General features: G+C 35.6%; 3 protein-coding genes across 4 annotated transcripts; 1 reads left to right on the top strand and 2 right to left on the bottom strand.

The window, feature by feature from the left end:
- Positions 1 to 495: 495 nt before the first annotated feature.
- LOC143453160 (uncharacterized) lies at positions 496 to 4742 on the bottom strand. Of its 2 annotated transcripts, XM_076954329.1 has the most exons (12): positions 4659 to 4742; positions 4171 to 4350; positions 3888 to 4019; positions 3528 to 3704; positions 2989 to 3120; positions 2698 to 2883; positions 2302 to 2433; positions 1823 to 1996; positions 1593 to 1727; positions 1305 to 1343; positions 1006 to 1123; positions 496 to 854 (listed from the first exon to the last, which is right to left on the bottom strand). In XM_076954329.1, the coding sequence occupies exons 1-12, from the start codon at positions 4708 to 4710 to the stop codon at positions 791 to 793; spliced, it is 1521 nt and encodes a 506-aa protein (XP_076810444.1). In that variant the 5' UTR covers positions 4711 to 4742; the 3' UTR covers positions 496 to 790. The 2 variants fall into 2 exon arrangements, with proteins under 2 accessions (XP_076810444.1, XP_076810445.1); XM_076954330.1 differs by lacking the exons at positions 496 to 854; positions 1006 to 1123 and having other exon boundaries at positions 1314 to 1435.
- A 3031-nt stretch (positions 4743 to 7773) lies between these two features.
- LOC143453161 (cysteine-rich secretory protein LCCL domain-containing 2-like) lies at positions 7774 to 12771 on the bottom strand. Its single transcript, XM_076954331.1, has 11 exons — positions 12585 to 12771; positions 12188 to 12367; positions 11952 to 12083; positions 11636 to 11812; positions 11220 to 11351; positions 10865 to 11050; positions 10470 to 10604; positions 10017 to 10190; positions 9739 to 9873; positions 9495 to 9533; positions 7774 to 8357 (listed from the first exon to the last, which is right to left on the bottom strand). Exons 1-11 carry the CDS (start codon positions 12640 to 12642, stop codon positions 8221 to 8223), a joined length of 1485 nt encoding a protein of 494 aa, XP_076810446.1. The 5' UTR covers positions 12643 to 12771; the 3' UTR covers positions 7774 to 8220.
- Positions 12772 to 16443: 3672 nt separating this feature from the next.
- LOC143453162 (uncharacterized) lies at positions 16444 to 20478 on the top strand. Its single transcript, XM_076954332.1, has 11 exons — positions 16444 to 16574; positions 16824 to 17003; positions 17121 to 17252; positions 17401 to 17577; positions 17937 to 18068; positions 18320 to 18505; positions 18716 to 18850; positions 19111 to 19284; positions 19435 to 19569; positions 19791 to 19820; positions 20008 to 20478. The coding sequence occupies exons 1-11, from the start codon at positions 16526 to 16528 to the stop codon at positions 20142 to 20144; spliced, it is 1467 nt and encodes a 488-aa protein (XP_076810447.1). The 5' UTR covers positions 16444 to 16525; the 3' UTR covers positions 20145 to 20478.
- Positions 20479 to 20891: the final 413 nt, after the last annotated feature.

The following is a 20891-nucleotide window of genomic DNA, read 5'->3' as shown; positions in this document are numbered from 1 at the left end:
GGATTCCGTATATCTGGTTAATTGTGGTTATTGCCGCATGGGTCTTGTGCTACAACCTTTGAGAAACGGACATTCGTGCAGCACATTTGTGCATTTCTCTGTTGTTAAAATATCGATGGAGTAGATAGTCCAAGAGGCACTTTTCCTCTTTTACCATAACAGTCAAACAACTTTTAAATATATGTTTGGGTCCAGTACTTGAGGTCTTCTTTATGCGCATTAAAGGTGGCACATCGGTGAGTTTTGCCTGAGTTTTTTCTTTAGAGCTGCTTTTTGACAATCTTTCGCTAAATCTTTATTTGACAGAAATAAACATGAAATGACGTGTCGCCCTGAGCTGTGCTGAATGAGTTGATATTAAATTTAATTTCACAATTGTTTTGTTCTAGGTTGTTTTTCTGTCAGTAAGTTTTCTTTTTCTGTTGTCATCTTTTGCGTGTTGTGCTAATGATGTTAGGGATTATAAAGACAAGACTTCTAAGTAAAAACACCCAATTCTGTTGGCGTTGTATTGAAAATATCAAACGCATTAACATAAAGCAATAGAAAATTATAAATTAATTATAGAACGTAATATTGGTTATCAAAAACATCATAAAAGCACATTACAAAAAAAAACAAAGGAAAAATAAAGTAAACGGTATCGAATAAATGAGAACATGGGCTGCAGATAGTAAGATTTGGCATGTTTTGTTATTAAAAAGCTTTTTTACATTTACCCGAAATGATTATCCCCTTCACGTTATGAGGATAAAATGCAACAAGATACAAGAGAAAATTTTTTTATGGCTCAAAACTCCACGGGTTCGGCTTCTGGGATAATTGCGGAGGTCGCGTCATCACTTGAATAATTTCTGGTGACAAACAAGAACAAGTTAAACGCGATTTTCAAACATCTATCGATTAGGTCGACTTTAACAAGAATTCTATTCCAAAGACAACAGTGTTTAATACACTACAGCAGTTTAAATTTTAAGGAACAATTCGCTTCAGCCGAGTACTTACCCGTATCTACGATTCTTATGCCATCGCCATAATCCATATGCAACTAGGAGAACGACGAGACCGAGAAGAATAATCAGGATCAATAGAATTAACTCCCTGTTCTGACCCTTTCCGTGATCTGCAAATAAGTCACGTGATTGTACGTGATCGAAGGACGCTTTTTTTGATTCTAGTATTTTTCTTTTAAACAATTGTCAGTCATTTATTTGGTATAAGGGAATGTTTGAGAAATAGATTTCGGACAAAATGCATGCGCCCTTTCGGTTACCTTAACTACAAGCAGTTGCCAATTATTTTACCTGGACTTATTGTTGTTACGTAATCGTGACGACCATCATCTGTAGCAAATAAAGCAAATAAAATCATTTACGCGAGATGTTTGTAGAATTTCTACTTTTATGCCAACCGGAAATGTGTGGTTGCAAATATTCTGTTCAAAACGAAAGCACTAAAACAACGAAAAAACAAATAAGTCGAAATTATAAATTCTAAATATTCCAAATATTGCCCCGTTATATTTTGCCTGGTAAGATTAAACTGGTGACATAATAATATCTACATGATCTCGTCCCAAGCGACAGACTTACCGGTTTCATTAAGGGTGAAACTAAACGCCGTTAACCAGTAACCGAAAGATAAACTTTTCACAGAGTTTCTCTCAGTTCCATTGTAAGTTTGTTGACCTGGCTGAATATACACAGTAACAATACCACCATCAGCATCTGCAAACAGATAAAGTGAAAATCTTAATAAAGAAGTAGTTACTCAAACCACAAACTGTCATCAGCCTTACGTCATTGGAGATCGCAATACTTACTTAGTATTCTGCCATCATGAATGGCAGCTTTACAAATAGCTGATTTTGAAGTGTACGCAACAGTTCCCCAAATATTTGAAGCAGAATCCGCACATGAAGGTGGACAAAAAAACTTAAAACTTGGCTGACTGAAAAAATTCGGGTCTTCAGCTGTTGTTGTGCAGTCGGGAGGATCTGTGTTGCAGATAAAAATGTAAATAAAATCGTTGCAATTGTTTACACAAAGCTTCCGTAATAGAATTTTTTAAGAAAAATTACAATGTCTCCTAATGACACTTTAACCTTTTACTACAGCAACATTGTTGGAAAACGATTGTTTAACAAATGTCAACAACCGAGGGAAAGTCAAACACAACAACAGATGACCGTAGTTAGCCACAAGAATGTGAAACAGAAATTGAATTGACTTCATTATACAAAGTATATCATTACGAAATATACATTATGAACTTAAATATCAAACAATCTTTTATTTGAACCTGGCACTTCTGCTGTAAAACTAAATGATGTTCTCCAGAATGCGTAAGGGTTGCTTGTGATAGAGTTCTTTTTCAGGCCTATATACGAGGGCTGGCCAAGTTGTCTATAAAACGTTACGGTACCACCGTCGTCTGTTTTCGTAGATATAAAATGGTTTAATAGAAGTCGTATGTGGAAAGGTTTGGCAATCCTGCTCATTTCGTCGGCCGTGCCACAGCATGAGCAGTTGATTTGTGTTAAGTCAAATCTCAAAAATATAAACTATAATTCATAATTTTGTAACACATGTTTGTATTATTCAAAATCTATGTAGAAAAGTACAATTTCTGTTTCAGAAAAGTTTAGTATAAAGTTGAAAAACCAGACACGTGCAGTGTAATTGAAAACGCACCAACCTGTTACTCTTCCATCATGGATAGCAGCCCTGCAAACGGCGGAATCGTGTGTATAGATGCCGCTTCCCCAGATATTCCCAGTAAAGTTAGCACACCCGGATGGACAGGTCAGGTTAAAACTTGCCTGGACCGTAAACCTGGTATCACGACCGGTGATGTGGCATGACACCGGTGGGTCATTAACACCTGATAATTATTGTTGTAGAACATTTCTTCAATAAGTGTTGGCCGACGTAAAAAATCATACTAGCCGAACACGATTTAGATGTATTTATCAACGCCCAGTTATACCTGGTACATTTGGAGTGAAACTAAAAGACGAATGAGAATAATCCATCGATGAACTGTTGACTGAATTTCGTTCTTCAGCTTTATAGGACGGTTGACCGGGTTGTGTGAAAATTGTTACTTCGCCCCCAGCGTCTGGTATCAAACAAAGAATATAACAATGACATTATATGTGATATCATAGAAAAGGTTTTACTGTAAGTAACGTGTTGTTTTTAACTTTGTTATTTACAGTGGAACAGACAAAAATATTAGGTTACATTTCAACCAACAAAACTATAGCAATATGATTAGTCGAATGTTAGTTACAGGGCCGGCTCAATTAAGTAATTGAGGGGCAAGGTATCGAACAAGAGATGGGGTCGATGAAGGTGTCGTATTTAACGCATTAGCACCCCAACACCCATCACCTTAGACCCGAAACTTTTCTCAGGGTGGGGATGCAACTAGCATGCAGAATATGTTTGCGTGTGATAGAAGTCGGTTGACTAATTTTTTCAAATAAAATTGCCTAATAACATTGTTTAATCTCAAGCACATACTCGTTAGTCTTCCATCATGGATGGCAGCTTTACATAATGAAGAATGGTAAGTGTATATAACGCTTCCCCAAATCTTAGCGGACGACTTCAGGCATCCAGGAGGGCAGTTAACTTGGAAATCGGTCGGTAAAGCAAATCTTTTGTCAAGAACCGGTGTTTCACACGTAATTGGAGTAACTGTGTTTGAAGAGAAGTATATTCAAAGCTTATAAGAAGCATATTTCTTCGCTAAGTCTTACAATAGTTATACAATGATGTCTTTGAGCTAGTTTAAAAAACAGTCATTTATTGAAAGTCATACATGTACTTCTATCCAAAAAAAGTGTAATATATTTTCATTTTAAATTCAATTTCAAGTGCCTGGAATTTTCGGGGTAAAACTAAACGAGCCTCTCCAATAACCATAAGATGAGCTTTTGATCGAATTTCTCTCTGTTCCAACGTAAGATGTTTGTCCTGGCTGTTTGTAGACTATAACCTCACCACCTTCGTCTAAAAGAAATTGAAGTCGTAACATCTTATGATCATATGACTCACAATGACTCATCTTGAGTGCATGTCTATCACAAGCACGTCACATGAAAGATCACCAAGATATACATGAGATGCGAATAGTAATTTATGTTACAACATTAACCTTCACCTGTCAAACGTCCATCGTGAATAGCAGCTCGACATATCGACGAATCGTGCGTATAAGTTCCGTTGCCCCATACTCCATAAGTTCGAGAAGCGCAACCCTTTGGGCATTGCACAGGGAAGAACATGTCGTACTGCTGACGTGCGTTTGTTGCGCATGTGTACGTCATCGGGAATTTTAAAGCTATAAAAATACAACGCAAATGATAAACACTTTGTGTATATTCCTTTTTAAAGTGACGCAAAGCCTATATTTATTCGACATTTTGCATAACATCAGATTTGCATTAGTTTGTCATTATGGTATGTGGCAATTTTTTATATTTTAATAAGTATCCGGCACAAGATCAGCTAACTTTATAAACATAGCACAAATATATGAGGGTTAACATATTCTATACAGCCTGAAATTTTCATCATCTGCTAATTTTTGCTTAGTAGCCTATCTATTGCAAAGTATATTTTGAACAAGATTTGAAAGCTTTCATTTACCTTTGCAAAGGCCTAAAAAAAGTAAAACAATAAAACTTTTTAAAATCAGCATGCTGTTAAATTTTATTCATTGAAATATTTGCTGAAACAAAAAAGTTCAAGAAAATGCAAGAGATTTTACAATAGAAGTACATAAGCCTGTATGACCAAGCTACATGTCATGGTCTTCATGTTATCTGCATTCTGCAAGCAAAAAATTCCGTAAAGTAGTCCTCTAGTTTTGGTAACGTTAGTTTGCGACAGACCAATTGCTTGTTATCACAATTTACACTGCAATTCCAAACATCGAACAAATTTGACTTTGACTGCCGCTTAGAAATGACTGCCTTACTTTCTTGCAACAAGTAGGCCTACAGTAAAAAAGGCCCAAATACAGATCACAGTTCTGCAGATCTCCAAAACACAAGACTCTTTTATCACGATAACTAAGCTGCTAAACGAGGCTTCAAAAAGTAAATTAATACATGCGATCAGTAATTAACATCTTCACTTTCACTCATCGTCAAAGGCTGCTTAACTTAGACGACCCCGCATGCAAAAAGTAGCACTGGTAGCTAAAACAGTAAAACTCCTACAGGGACACGATATCGGCAATGTAACGCACAATCAAACTAAGAGACGTCATACTGCAAAACTTCACCAAACCAACCGAATTATTCTACATCTTTACTACTCTAATACCAAAAGCCATAACTGAGAGTATAGCAGGATCTAGTTAATGTGACCTGGGAAAAGCGTGAGACACCAATTACTAACTGGCTTCTGGCACGTTCATGTGGAGTTACACAGACACAGCTGATCAAACGAAACGCTACAAATTGGAAAGAGAAACGCAGCAGGGATCGTAAGGTGCACAAAGTGCAAAAATTCCTTTTCTTTGCAAAAATTCCTTTAAACACACTTATAAATACAAGCGCTTAGAATACTACGATTGAACCTTGCTTTCAGAAAGATTACAATAATGAGATGTTTTGACCATTAATTACATCAGGTGCAACTTGTAAACTGTAAAAAAGTAATAAAACTGTAAAAAAGTAATAAAACTGTAATAAACCTGTAACAACACTGTGACATTTTAAATATACAATTCTGTTAAACTTGGAATGAAACAATTTTTCTTTTGTTGTTAGTCTGTGGTTTCCTTATATCCGTCAAGTACTCGTAGATTTTGTTCAAAGGTTTCCAATTTCTTTCTCGCTGCATAAGCGCTAAACAAACGGTTGTTAACTTATGTTCTTTGTCGCTTCATTTATCTGAAAGTTATCTTGTCTCCTGAGATACGATCACGTATTCTCTTAGCTAATAAAACAGCTTCTCAAATATTTGTTCAAGTCGGTTCATGCCACTTTTATCACCGTTTATCCGTATCCGTACAACTAGACTAATTTTATGACAAATCCAACAGCCCTAAGTCTTCAGGTTCTGAGCTTGTCATTTCACTTGCGAAACCTAAACGAAATATTTTAAACCCAGTTTTAAAGATACTTAAACCTGTGTGGAGTGAAATAAGGTAATTATGTACAAACGGTAATGAAAAAACAAGCTTGTAGAGTTAGATATTATTCCCATAATGCTTATGCCTTAACCTGAACTAAAATCGTTTCAAATGATGCACATATAGGGCACGAAACCACGTTCGTTTAAGCAAACTTAAACATTCAATCAAGTGAACCTAAATCTCTTCAGGTTTCTTTCAACGCTGTTTTGATTGTTTACTTTACTTTTGAGCGTTTTCTGCACGGAAAATTCAGAAAAATTTAGTATCGTATGAGTTTATACTCATCGGTTCCAAAATACTTGACTTTCTTTGTATTTGCATGCCGACGAAAAAATAACTCCGGTTACTTGGGTTTAACGCAAAAGATAGTATATTTAACTAATTGTTTTTACATGTCCGTTATAAGAAGAATAAGAAAATGCCTGACAAAGTTTACAGAAAAGTTAAATCGTGCTCCGCACAATTTTCTGAATGTAACCAAAACCGTATATAAAACCGTTAACCGTAATGTATATACGTAAAACAAAATGTAACCGTAACTAAATGACGTTTGAAATGCCTCGCTATTAAACTAAGAAACCGGACATTAATGCCTTTAGCACCATCTCACGGCTTATACTTTTTCTCTATTGGTCGGTTAGTGAATCTTATGAACAAAACCATTATCAACATCGGGTATGATTTTAAATTACACATCATACAAACATGTGGGAAATTTATTTTACTTGTAATTAGTAATGCAATGTTTAAGCTGCCTTTGTTAATCTTCAAACATCAAATAATTTACCTGATATATAGAATAACTGTGGTCAAGGCTACAGTAACGGTTGAAACATTGTTCTGCAAGTCTATCAATAATGACAAATCTAATGACGTTTTGAACTGCAGTTCACAATCTAGCATTGTTGACCACTTAGTGCTGACAAAGAGTGATTAAAATTTCATTCTAAACTCAGTATTTTTGCCACACGGTCTTAGCGTGAGCAAAAACGAAAATATTTTGTTAATTTGTCGGTGAAGTGCTGAGGAGAAATATGTGACAAAAACACATTTCGCAAAAACTTTGGATTAATTATGAGAAAACGTTAATCAAACTAACAGACTGTAGAAATATGCGAAGTAAATTGTCTTTTTCGCTCCAGTGGTCGTGTGGTTACAACACTGGGAACGCCACAATATTTTTCGTGTTTGACACCCAATTGTAATAGCTACTGTTGTGATGTCCAATGGTACATAGGCATATGGTCCCTATGTGTACAAGAAAACATCTTATATATTGCCGATATTTCTAAATTCTTCCCAGTTTCTCTGTAACCTTCCACTTTCAAGATATGTGATACGTCATGGTACGCAAAGCAGAACGAGAGATTTCAATTTGCTAAAAATCCGTTTTAAGTATACAGGAATATTGCCTGTATGCCACCAAAGCCTATAGATACTGTATTTTCAAATTATCTATTTTTCAAATATGATTTTTGTAGGTTGAAAATCAACTTAGAATTTTGTTGTGTCGTTATATATTCTGGAAACTGTAATTTGTCTTAAATATTAACACTTTACTATGAAGGCAGATTGTAAATATTTTTAAAAGTACGCTTAAAAATAAAATCACTCATCTGAAACAAAACGTCTATATTTCAAATTTAAAAAAGACAGCAACAATAAAAAGCTGTTATAGAGGATGTGATAATAACCGTTATTTCGTTTTATAACTGTTGTAAATCCATTTGTTACCTAAATCAAATTTAGGGTTTTTATGTAGGACACACGGTATAATGAAGACGATATTTTATCACAAAAATTTAGTTTAACGTTGCTAAGAAAGAGATACAAGCCAAAAAATTCTAAAACATCAGTTCTAACGTAAATTTTGCATTATAGTTACGTCATTATAGTTCGTCTTCATGTGTTTTGTCTATTTTGACAATCAAAAACCTTCATGCTGTCAGATCGGAGACTTCTGGGTATTTTATAGCCTACTCAAATTTTCGGTTCAAATAAAAAAAGAATAAACCATTCCAAACACTCGTGAGAAATATTTAGGGATTTTCAATTACGTGAAATTTATACGTCAGAAGAATATTTGACGTATCTTTGCCTCCTTCGCCACCTCCGCCATAAAAAGCCGCCAAACACAAAAGCAAGGACAATTGGAATTATGAGCAGAGCATACAAACCATTGTCTTGTCCGCCACTAGGACCTGTAATAAAAATTTTTACAAAAAATAATTGAGCTTTGTGACATCATTACTTCGCAAATTAACTGTGGTCATACTGTAAATACACTTACATACAAGGTCTGTATATACTCCATATGTTGTACTTGGTTGAAGAGGCAGTTTTTGAAATATTTATTATGTTGTATGCGAAATTTACTTAAAAAGTACACTATTCTACTTTAATTTGTCTACTAGAAGTAAACGTGTGGGCAAGTTGTTTTTGGTCGGAAGTGACTTCAGCTTTTTGCGCAAGCATAGAAATCTGTAACCCTGTTGCTGGCGTATTTTTGACAATTTGAACATAATGGTTTGCGACCCTCCATGGCACAAGATTAATATAAAGTGACCGGCGCACTTATACCTTACAGCATCCCCATGCCTTACAGCATATTCAGACGTGCAGTGGATGCATAAGATTTAACAAGGATGTTTTATAAGCATAAGCTTCCACTAAGCAAATTTCATTGCTCACTACATAGTAAGCATCCAGCACCAATAAAGCTAAAACCAGCACGAAAACCTATCAAAAATGGGACAGTCATTTTTACGTGTATTGTACTCTGGCGGTTTGGTGCATCATAAAAACATACCGCTAGGTGGAACAATCCATAAAGGTAACATCTGAAAATAGCTTGATGTTCCACTACGCGTTTCTTAAGCTGCATGTGCATACGTCGTAAGCGTTTCGACGAGTTAAGCGGCGAATATTTGCCAATTTTCTTATAACAATACGACCGCTCATAACATCTAAACATAATCCCCACGCTTTGGATCTGGTTTTTTATTCCCGCAACTTGCAAACCAACTGATATTTAAGTTAGTTCTTTTCTTAGTTTAAAACTATGCTGAAATGTACGTTATTTGAGTCACTATATAAGCGACGAGGCGGTTGGATACCCTACAAGAAAAGGAGTTGGAGAGATGACATTAGAATCGTATTGCCTTTGGAGGAAATGTGTCAACTGCCAGAGAAAATATTTTGAAGGCGAAGAACCAAAATGTGTGAAATATTTTATTTTAGTCTGAAAGGTCGGAAAATTTTTGAACATTTGTCGCTTATTTAGTCTCTGCCAGCTGCTATGAAATAATTTATAACTACAGAAAGCAATAAAACTTTACCTGGACTGATCGTTGTAGCATCACTGTCACCTCCGTTATCTGCAAACCACAAACAACAATCAATACAGGAATTTTGAACTTTTGAACAAAGCCTTGTCAAAATCAACGACATGTTGTAGTTTTAATACAAATAAAAACATTGCTTTTAGAAGAAAAAATTTCACATATATCAAACACAACATATCATTAACTTTAAAGTTTGGTTTAAACAAGCTCCTTAGTCATGCACACCACCTAATCCTACCTGTTCCATTAACTGTAAAACTAAACGATGATGAAGAATGCCCATAAGGTAAACTTTTCACAGAGTTTCTCTCAGTTCCATTATAAGAATGTTGACCTGGCTGAATATACACAGTGACAATACCACCATCAGCATCTGGGTCAAGAATAGTTCTAAATGTTACTGTGATGCCTTTTATCATGAAGCTTTAGCTAAGTTAAAAAGCTCTCTAATAATCTATATAAACTCTACAGTACATAGTACAATACATATACAGTAAAACATTTAAAGGTCCTAACTCAGCAATCTGCCGTCGTGAATGGCAGCTTTACAAATCGATGACTCTGTGGTATAAAAAACATTTCCCCAAATATTGTTTGTTGTCTCGGCACACGATGGAATGCAAGAAAATTCAAACTTATTTTGGTTGAAAAATCTCCAGTTTTCAGCGGTCGTTGTACAGTCAGGAGGATCTAGAGTATATCAAAAAAACAAAATGAGAAAGTTTTGTATACTAAGGTACGTTTTCTTACTTTGCCTATACCAAGTTCATGTTATTAAGCAGCTCAAGTTCGACAGTAAGAGTTTACAAAGTTCTTTTACAAAATCTTTTTCAACAGAACTACTGTACTCAAAACTGAATCTCTTGCTTACAGACAGGGGCAATAGTTGTGAGATACAGTCAGCTCAATTTCGTAATTTTCTATAAGATAATTTTCCAGGTTTATATTAAACTTAGGCCTTTATTGGACCTGGCGGGTTTGCCGAAAACGTAAACGACTTTTTCCAGTATCCATATGGAAGACTCTTGATCGAATTTCTCTCCAGACCTATGTATGAGGATTGACCAAGCTGTCGGTAAAACGTTATAGATCCTCCTGTTTCATCTGCAATGCATGCAAGGTAGCGTTTTTTAGACAATGCGTTTATCGGGATTGCAAAGATCGATTTTGTCAAGCAGAAGGAAAAATTCTTAACAATGAACACGTAAATATTTATAATTTATACAAGCATGGATCATAAGTTATTATAAGTCCGGGTATAATAAAAGTAACAAAAGCATGTATATTGCAGCTTTCATATCCAAAATTTTATACAGTGAAGGTCTCTAAAATAAAAGTATACCAGTAAATGAAATCATTCTCACTTTTTATTCTTCCATCGTGAATAGCAGCCCTGCAAACTGCGGAATCTTGAGTGTAGATGCCGCTTCCCCAAACATTTCCAGTAATGTTAGCGCACCCAGATGGACAGGTCAGGTTAAAACTTGCCTGGACAGTAAACCTGCTATCACGACCGGTGATGTGGCAAGATACGGGCTGGTCATTAACACCTACAACAGATAATTACAAGCACCACTTCTTAACACGAGCGCACACAAACATAATACATCATTGTACTCTTGTTGATTTTTTTCAGGCCATTTTTGCAGATGAAGAATAATCGTCTGCTTGTTGTTGCTGTTGGAAATTCATCCGTAGGCTTTAAATCATTACTCTTACTTGAAACATTCGGCGTGAAGCTGAAGGATATGTGCGAATAATCCATAAATATACTTTTAACCGAGTTTTTTTCTTCACCTTTGTACAAAGCCTGACCTGGTTGTTTGTAAATAGTAACTAGGCCGCCTTCATCTGCAATTAAGAGTGACATCAATTTCACCAAAATATATACGTCATAGTGTTGTTTGAAACCTAAGCAGAACTTCCGAACATAAAAGATAGAAAATACGGATTCAGCAAATGCGCATATCACAATTCAAGGGAACAAATTTGATGGTGTAGGTATAGATTTGCAGATGTAGTCAAACATAAACGAATACGGAATCAAGCGAAATCTTTAGAATATTATCCACAAATATGCCTGGAGTTTTCAGCATGAACGCTTAATGTCCATAATATACATATTAGAAGTTTACTTGTTAGTCTTCCATCGTGAATGGCCGATTTACATAAGGATGAATGATAGGTGTAGATAGAGCTTCCCCAAACGTTTGCAGACGAGTCACGGCAACCACGTGGACAAGTTATTTGGAAATCAGTGAGCAAATCAAATCTTTCGTTTTCAAGCGGCGTTTCACAAGTTATAGGAGTATCTGTCGTAGAAATATTGTAGCGTGGATGTTATTGGATTTATGGAAAAAAGACAATTTTTAAATTTTTTTTAAAATAGAAGCTTGGAACCGACTACGTTGGTTCTAAATAACGCTCCGTTGTCATTTGCTGATAGAAAACCTGGAATTTTCGGAGTAAAACTGAAGGCTCCTCTCCAGTAGCCGAACGATATGCTTCTGATCGAATTTCTTTCTACACCAACATAAGATCGTTGGCCTGGCTGTTTGTAGACAATCACTTCACCGCCTTCATCTGAAAGATAACGAAATTATGAAAAAATCACAGACAAAAGATTATATGCAAGCAAGTGCAACAATTATTTCAAGAAATCAATCTTGTACAATATGCAATTTTACCGGTGATATGTCCGTCGTGAATAGCAGCTCGGCATATGGACGAGTCTCGCGTATAGACTCCGTTTCCCCATACCCCATAAGTACGAGAAGCACAACCCTTTGGGCATTGCACAGGGAAGAACATGTCGTATTGTTCACGGGCATTTGTTGCGCATGTGTAAGTCATTGGAAAAGTCGACGCTGAATCATATAATATTGCAGTTTCAATATTTCACACAAATTTTTTTTCTATCAGTTGGGATAAATTTTTTTTTTTGTGGCATGAGAATTGGGATGTTATACTGTAAGCTAAATGAACAAGGTTTTGCTTATAGCATTTTATAGCATTAATCCTACTATAACAATATGCCAAATTGTATACAAAAACAGTTAAAAGATTTTAAGAATATAAACTTACCATCTGAAATGTCTACAATCAGCAAAACGAAAGCCACTTTCAAAATTATTTCATGCATATTTCATCATTATACCTACTTTATCAAAAATAAAAATTTTCTGGAAATAAACAGCTAATGGCGTCCGCCTTGAAATTATTACTCAAATATATCAGTGTCCCATAACCTGGAGTAACGGTAGACTATAACGGTCACTCACCTATAAATTTGAATCACACTTCATCCCTGTCCTATATCACATTACACCAACAAGTAGCGACAATCACCACAAACACGGCAAAAAAACATCACTGTTTTTGCGGGATATGATTGTTATCATGTCAGTCATGGTGTTCTCGTTTTTCATTTCGTGCTGCTCAAAACTATTCCTTGAATATCTTTTCTAGACATTTTTGGTCGCCCTATCCCAAACTCTATTACATATAAATAACTGAAAGTTCTCAACTTTTTCTTATCATCATTTTCTGGTGCTCAAGTGGTGCTGTTTGCACCTTTTAGCCTTATATGCTACTAAGAACTGATGCAATTCGAAATTCAGTCAGCAGTGTTTATTTACTTTTGTCAGCTTCAATAAAAGAGACGTGAAGTGTGCTAACACGACGCAGCAACTAAAACCAGACATGAAAAGGCACCAAACGTTCGCAGAAAAACCCTAAACCGTACAACAAGACCTAATCTAACGAATTGACATGTCATCACTACTCTAACCAACACTACTCTACCTACCAAAATCAATAAATACTGTTCTCTGAGACGGTTTGCTGAGTTATTTACAATTGAAAACTGTCCACCGGGCGTTTTGCAGGTTTTAACAATGTCAGCTCAAACTGCTACAACACAAAGCTCAAATAATAATTTAATTCAGGTCTCAGCTATAAATGACGTCAAGCTGGACTTCGGACACTAAGTAATCATTAATCTCTCTTGAGGGACGGGCTTATCTGAATGCATTTGAAATTCTACCACATTATTAAACAAACCTGCCGCCCTTTCTTAAGTGATATACACCGGTGTGACGAAAATATGTCACGTGTTATCTAGTACTTTAGATTTTATTGATTGTTTTATAATTGTTTGCTTATATTATGCAATGATTGCTTTACGGTGTTCTGGTTTTCGTCGGTTAGTGGTAGTTATCATTGTTTATATTACGTTTTGCGCTTTCTAATCTTATCAATATAGTTTGAAACCTCCTCTTTTGCATGCTATAAAAGCGGTTGTTAAGTAATTTAAGGGTCGATTAGGTTTTGGCATTTGGGTGTTTAATAAATTTGCTTTCTTGGGTTTAATTGATGGTGCAGGGGTTCACCATCAATGTAACAAAAGCCTGGCATTAGAAGATTCAGAATTTTCAGTTAAACTGATACCTTTCTTGAAACCATAAATAAAATCAATCTCCGTCAACATGAGCTTGCCACATCTAAGTCTTTGTCGTGGTAATGACTAGAATGACATGACATGCATACATCGTTTTACAAAGCGAACTATCATCAACGTTTTGACGTTTATTAGCATAGAGAGATTTGTATGGTTTATACAGTTTTAAAAGCATTAATCTTTCAAAAATATTGTATCGTCTGGACACTAAATCAAAAACAGTAAAATGTCCCATTTCATTTACGAGTGATTACGACCCGTCCGAACATATCAAGCACAAACATCGACGCTTATACAATGAGGAGGTATTTAATACAACAGATAAGTTTAATACGTGACGCGTGACGGTGATTTCTTTAATTGTGGCATTTTCAAATAACTTTTTGCAAATGACCTTGAAATCAGACGAAAATACAATGCACAGTAAAATGCTGTGATGTGCATTGCCAGACTGGGACTAAATTCCTTAAGTTTTGATTGATACAATAACATCGTAAATTGCACTAGCTTAGCTTATAAAGCGATCGCTAACCACGTAAATATTGACAATCAAACAAACAGTGTAGTCAACGTTAACATGTGTTGCAGGTTTTTGCAGTGTTGGTCAAATGTAGCCAGAAATTTATGGCGTTTTGCCAGCGGGGCAATGCGCTGCAGAACAAACCAAGAACAACAAAAGCAACCGTACAATTTGTTCTCTTCACAAATCGAAATGTTGAGATTTAATGCAGTTGTCAGAGTGGAGCCTATTTAAGACAAAGTCGGTTCGAGAACGATAAAAAAGTCGATGATAGAAATTTTACAAGGTTGAGTCGGCTTGAGCAAACATGTGAGCAATAATTTTAGTTGTTGGTAAAGTCTAGGCCTTTCTACGGTTGGTGTTATTGACTTCCGTTTACCATGCAGCAATGAAGTTGTAAGCTTTCTGCTTGGTGTTGATTGTATAAATAACTGTTTTTCATTTGCAAATTGTCGGAGTTATAGGGTATAGGCTAAAATTTGAATGAAACAAGAATCAATATACTGGATTCGACAGTTAACGCTGATTCGCATTTGGGAGATTTTTGCTGTTAATAAGCCTCAACTCTGCTGGGTAATACTACTATAGCAGGGGTGGCCAGACCGGCTTCATGCTCGAGCCGCATATAACAAATTCCAGTTTTAAAAGAGCCACAACACAAACACAATAAAAATTCGAATTTATTCACTCACAACGAAGTGTAGCTATTGATAAACATTAGTGCTGCGTGGTGATACTATGAGTCTTCACCAACTCTTTTTGCAATTATTAGTATAACGTAACCAAGACTTAAAACTAGGTCAGCCCTGACGTACAGCTTCAATCTGACAGTGTTTAACTACAGTGTATAAGTTAGCACACTTCGGTACAATAATGTAGTTTTTGGAGTGTAATTTCATTATTACTAACAATGAGTCCATTGTTACTACGTCTGATAGAACGCATTGTTTCATAATCTGATCAAACAACTCGTCTTGACCGGGAAAATGCATGTCTAATTCAACAATGCTAATTCATTAAAGAGCCGCAATTGAAGGCTCAAAGAGCCGCAGTTTGGCCACCCCTGTACTATAGCGTCTAAGACAGAAAAGCATAATAAAATTAGGTTTGTCTCTTGATATATGCGAGGTGTAATGTTTACTGAATTAGTATTTCCAGGTAAGTATTTGTCTTCAACACAAGGTTTACCCAGTTTGTTTAGTCATGTGCCCTTTGATCAGTTGTTTCAGGTGACTTGGCTCACTTTGTACACCGGCTTAATAATTAGCGCACAACATCACGTAGCCTATAGCTGAGGCCACCAAGATTGTCAGACTGGTTGGTTGTAGCAGTTGTTGATAAAAAGCTTGACCGGTCCACTTCTCATTAGGTAGTAAGCTTCTTAAGACAGTATTTGGGGCCAGTAAACAGTGAACTAGAGCAACTTTGATCTCACAAGTAGGCTAATGATAATCTGAGTTAACATTTTGTTTGCTTAGCACCGCAAAAAGCCTGTTGCAAACCACTTTCTGATATGTCGATGGCTGTATATTCCTTCCTAAAATACGCTTTAATTTGGAAGTGACCACATGTGTTTATATTTAACTAGTTGTTTCTTCAGGTTTCTGTAAAGTTGGAGAAGAGAACTGCATTGTGCTAAACTATGAAATAATGGGGTGGAAGTAAAGTTGTAACATTTACTTAACCAAGTCGTTTAGCCTCGAACCCTCTCAAGTTTACTCACTCTCACAGTGCTGCGGACAAGCACTGCACTGTGCACTGTGATTTCTACACTTTTGCAAATTATTGTTCACCTGAAAAGATTAGCACGATAAATCGTCTCAAATGAATGACCATTGTTTAATGAGATTAAGATGTGCACTTGTCAGTTAAAAGGAAGGAATGTTACTTCAAAACATTTTGCAGTTTGCAAAGGTTGCTTTGCTTTAAGCAGTTGTAAATTTGCTGCTGAATATCAGGTTTAACTAACCTAATAGCAACGTATGCACATTTTGAAATAATGAATAAAATTTTAATATAAAGGTGTTACAACAACATACGCATAAAATGATTGTGAAGGGAACTTCTATTCTGTGGTTTGTAGGCTTTTCTCAAGGTATGTTGAAAGCAAGACTTGACTTTAATTTTACTTAAAAACATTTAAAAAATTCTTTTTAATGTTATTAATATTATTTGCTGTTCAGAATCGGATGTGTTATTTTATCAGAAGTTGTAGTACTCTGTTAGGTAACACTTTATAAGCGTCAACCAGTATTCATTCATTGCCGACTAGATCTACAATAAACTTTCTCATTTGGGGGAATTCCCTCCGTTTGCAAGATTAAAGTTTCATATATTTGATTAGCTTTGAATTTTCCGATGACGTACACATGCGCAACAAACGCCCGCCAGCAATACGACATGTTCTTCCCTGTGCAATGCCCAAAAGGTTGCGCTTCCCGTACTTATGGGGTATGGGGAAACGGAGTTTATACGCGGGACTCGTCTATTTGCCGAGCTGCTATTCATGATGGGCGTATCACAGGTGCAACTTATAGAACTAAGAAGAGATTCTAAATGGTTGCATTTCAACCACTTTACGCCTTTGACAAGCCAATAGTTGAATGGATAATCATTTTCATAATGATATATTCTCTTACAGATGAAGGTGGCGAGGTCATAGTTTATCAACAGCCAGGACAAATATCTTACGTTGGAGTAGACAAACATTCGATCAAAAGTTCATCTTATGGTTATTACAGAGGCTCGTTTAGTTTCACCTCAAAAATTCCAGGTAACTTCACGATCAGTTTCCACGCACATGGATTTTTAATTTGTATGAACTTTGTTTCTAACTTTTCGTTCTGAGCAATTAAAAAGAAACTTTTATTCTCTTAAATCTTTGATAACATCCAAACTGTATATTTTACTGTAAACTGTAGACTCTCCGATAACCTGCGACACAGCCATCGAAGACAAACGATTTGAATTGCTGACTGATTTCCAAATTACCTGTCCGCCTGGTTGTCTTGATTCTCCTGGAAAAGTTTATGGAAACGCTATTTACAGTTATCATTCTTCCATATGCACAGCTGCCATTCACGATGAAAAACTATCAAGTAACTAGGCTAATTAAAAAAGAATGTTTTTATATCAGTTTTGCAACATGGGCCTATCGTATAATACAACCTAAAATTAAAGATATAAAAGAATAATTTGCACATACGAAAGTACATATGACAAATAACGTAAAAGTTATAAACATTTAATTTTGAGTAGCACTTATTACAACCTACTAGTTATTGCCAATGACTGACATGGTTTCATACTATAACTTCTATCGTTTGCTGTCAGTTAAATTTGACACCAGGATAAACCATTACTTTCAGCAAATTCTAGTTTATGAAGATAGCTTCCGCTAATTTTAAACAACGTAAGCTTGCCAGTTTTATTGAACCTTCTTCTGTGTACATTGCAGACGAAGGTGGTGAAGTGGCGGTTTACACTCAGCCGGGCCAGGCATCATACAAAGGCATAAAAAGAAATTCAGTTACCAGTTCTGACTGGAAATATTCGCACATCTCCTTTAGTTTTACGCCAGATGTTATAGGTTAGGCTACATGTGTGATATTATGAGTATGCCTATGCGGTTGAAGTCAGATATATACAGTATACTATGGATGGGATTGAAATTTCAATTGATTGATAAATAATAACAGGACTATATATCTATGTTGTCTGGCGAATTTATAGGTTGGCTATACGTAAATATGTATACGTGCGTACAAAGCATATGCATGTGTATAAGCATGTGTCATTTTAATGTGCTTATGTCAAGAAATATTTAACATGCACTTATAGGAGTTGACGACCCGCCAGTATCTTGTTTCATTACCGGCCTCGACACTAGATTTACTGTCCAAGCAAGTTTAAACTTAACTTGTCCGCCTGGTTGTGTAAGCTTTGAGGAAGGTGTTTGGGGGAGCGGCGTCTATACTGAGGACAGTGCAATCTGCAGGGCTGCTATCCACGATGGAAGAATAACAAGTGGGCTTCAAATACTTTGATACAAACTGCTTTACGGTTTCTTTTATCTTTTCACTTGTAAACGCTGCAACTACATTATGTAATATCGCTTACATATTGCATTCCGCCTACATAGGTTTTATCAACGTTTGAATAAACAAATAAACCTTTTTGATTCATTGTTCAGATGACTTATAACAAAAATAACGGTTTACCTTGTTTACGTTCCAGATGAAGAAGGAGGTATAGTAACGTTTTACAGACAGCTAGGCCAATCTTCATATATAGGACTTGAAAAGAATTCGATCAAAAGTTCACCATACGGATATTGGCGAAGATCATTTAGCTTTGAAGCAAAGACACCGGGTATATACTCCTACAATGATCACTGCTTTGTAATTTAAGTTTACAATTTTTGTATACCTGTGTAGATGCGATTACTACTTATACAACGTGCAACTGTTCGATAACTTCTCAGTGCTCATTCTAGCTCGCACGTAGTTGTATTGGCAATCAAGCAACTCCATTTTGACTAATTTTGTTGAAAAATGCATGAAGTTTGTAACAACAGCTGTTTAGTATACGTGAAAAAGTCTGATGTATTTTTCCTGTGCTGTGCAACAAAGATCCTCCTGACTGTACAACGACTGCTGAAGACTCGAGATTTTTTAAGGAAAAAAGGTTTCAATTTTCTTGCCTTCCATCGTGTGCTGAAACAACAAAAGCAATTTGGGGGAATGTTTTGTACACCACAGGTTCATCCATCTGTAAAGCTGCCATACACGACGGCAGATTACTGAGTAAACAACTTTAGATATTTCATTACTGTGTAGGCTATGCTCTGTTGTTTATATTGTACAGCTTAATAACCTATAAGAGAGGTTTTTAACTGAGCTAAATTTTTATGATGAAAGGCATCACAGTAACATTTAGAACTATTTTTAACCCAGATGGCGATGGTGGTATTGTCACTGTGTATATTCAGCCAGGTCAACATTCTTATGATGGAACTGAGAGAAACTCTGTGAAAAGTTTCCCTCATGGGCCTTCTTCGTTATCGTTTAGTTTTACAGTTAATGGAACAGGTAAGATTATGTACAATAGTTCTTGTTTTGGTCGTGACAAGAGAATATTTAGTGCCCAGTATAGCAAAAGTTAAAGAGATACCAAAAACGCAGCTGTGAAACTTGTAATTAGAATTTTTTCAAATTAAAAAAAAAACATTTCAAGTTTTAAAGCACTCCTTTTTAAAGCACTTATTTCATTTCGCTGAGTTATTTTAATTATTTTTGGTTATGTTTGGCAGATTATCCTGATTCTACGACAGTAAGTCCAGGTAAATTAAAACTATATTAGTGGAAGTTGGGTCTTTGATCAAATATAAATTAAAAATAAAAACAGTTTAAAAGTCATTTTTCACAACATTCCTCATATTCATTAAATCGTAGTGTATACTATTCCAAATATGACAATTCTTTCAACATGAAAACCGGGTAATTTTAAAATGTAGTTGTTACTTGCAGATCAACCCGGCGGACAAAACGATGATGCCTTGTATGCTTTGATCATAATTCCAGTTCTTCTTGTCATCATCTTTGGTGTGTTGTTATGGCGCACATGTCAAAGAAGGCGTAGATATATGCGGTTTTCCGACGTTTAAGGTCCACGAAGCAAAACATTATACAGTGTTACTTGCAATATTTTTGTAATACTCTAAGTTTCTGTTTAATTATCTTAAAGTGTTCTATTCTGCTTCAGTTGTTATTGATAAATATGATGCCATACGATGATGATTCAATGATATCATGAAAATTGCCATATTTTGATGGCCCAAAAAGTGTCCTTAAAAGCCTAAATCTAAAATTGTTAAGAAAGTTGAAATCATGAAATTAATCTAATTTTTCTCTGTGTATTACTTTACTAACCCATGCTGGAAGATTTTCAAAGTGTTATTTTGAGATATTTTAAGATTGGTTTTACAATACTGTTGTTCCAATTTCTAGTTTTTTTGCTGAATCCAATAAGGTTTACAATAAATCTTCATCTTGTCTGGGAACGGAAAAACTTTAATCAAAATATTTCCAAAACAAATACAGACATATAGACAAAACTCTGGGACAACTTTACAATTATGTTAAAAGAGTAGTGATACAGAGCAAGGTTGAGTTGCAATCAGTAATAGAAGATACAAGAATAACGAGGAATATCATATAAGGCAAAGGACACCATGAAAATTTGTTAATATTGTTTTATATTGCATATGTAAATACTAAATCTGTCTCACAATACAAATGTGCACACAATAGGCCTGTAATGAAAAGTGGTATATTGGTACCTTTGCCTGAAAGGTTTACCCACTTACACTACAAAGTCTGTTTCCTTGTGTATATCTTAACAGTGAACTTTG

Source organism: Clavelina lepadiformis, chromosome 4 (assembly GCF_947623445.1).
Source record: "Clavelina lepadiformis chromosome 4, kaClaLepa1.1, whole genome shotgun sequence".
Lineage (NCBI taxonomy): Eukaryota > Metazoa > Chordata > Ascidiacea > Aplousobranchia > Clavelinidae > Clavelina > Clavelina lepadiformis.
This window is presented reverse-complemented; position numbering and strand designations above follow the sequence as displayed.

What these genes read in the sequence shown, in the direction of transcription:
- LOC143453161 (XM_076954331.1), bottom strand. Translation starts at nt 12,642, where the DNA reads ATGCATGAAATAATTTTGAAAGTGGCTTTCGTTTTGCTGATTGTAGAC. An exon ending in TCACGACGGACATATCACCG is followed by an intron (nt 12,084 to 12,187) that starts GTAAAATTGCAT and finishes GTTATCTTTCAG; the next exon opens with ATGAAGGCGGTGAAGTGATT. An exon ending in TCACGATGGAAGAATAAAAA is followed by an intron (nt 10,605 to 10,864) that starts GTGAGAATGATT and finishes CATGCATTGCAG; the next exon opens with ATGAAACAGGAGGATCTATA.
- LOC143453160 (XM_076954329.1), bottom strand. Translation starts at nt 4,710, where the DNA reads ATGCTGATTTTAAAAAGTTTTATTGTTTTACTTTTTTTAGGCCTTTGC. An exon ending in TTTCACTCCAAATGTACCAG is followed by an intron (nt 2,884 to 2,988) that starts GTATAACTGGGC and finishes AATAATTATCAG; the next exon opens with GTGTTAATGACCCACCGGTG. An exon ending in TCATGATGGCAGAATACTAA is followed by an intron (nt 1,728 to 1,822) that starts GTAAGTATTGCG and finishes ATCTGTTTGCAG; the next exon opens with ATGCTGATGGTGGTATTGTT.
- LOC143453162 (XM_076954332.1), top strand. Translation starts at nt 16,526, where the DNA reads ATGATTGTGAAGGGAACTTCTATTCTGTGGTTTGTAGGCTTTTCTCAA. An exon ending in GTTTGTAGGCTTTTCTCAAG is followed by an intron (nt 16,575 to 16,823) that starts GTATGTTGAAAG and finishes ATATTTGATTAG; the next exon opens with CTTTGAATTTTCCGATGACG. An exon ending in TCATGATGGGCGTATCACAG is followed by an intron (nt 17,004 to 17,120) that starts GTGCAACTTATA and finishes ATTCTCTTACAG; the next exon opens with ATGAAGGTGGCGAGGTCATA.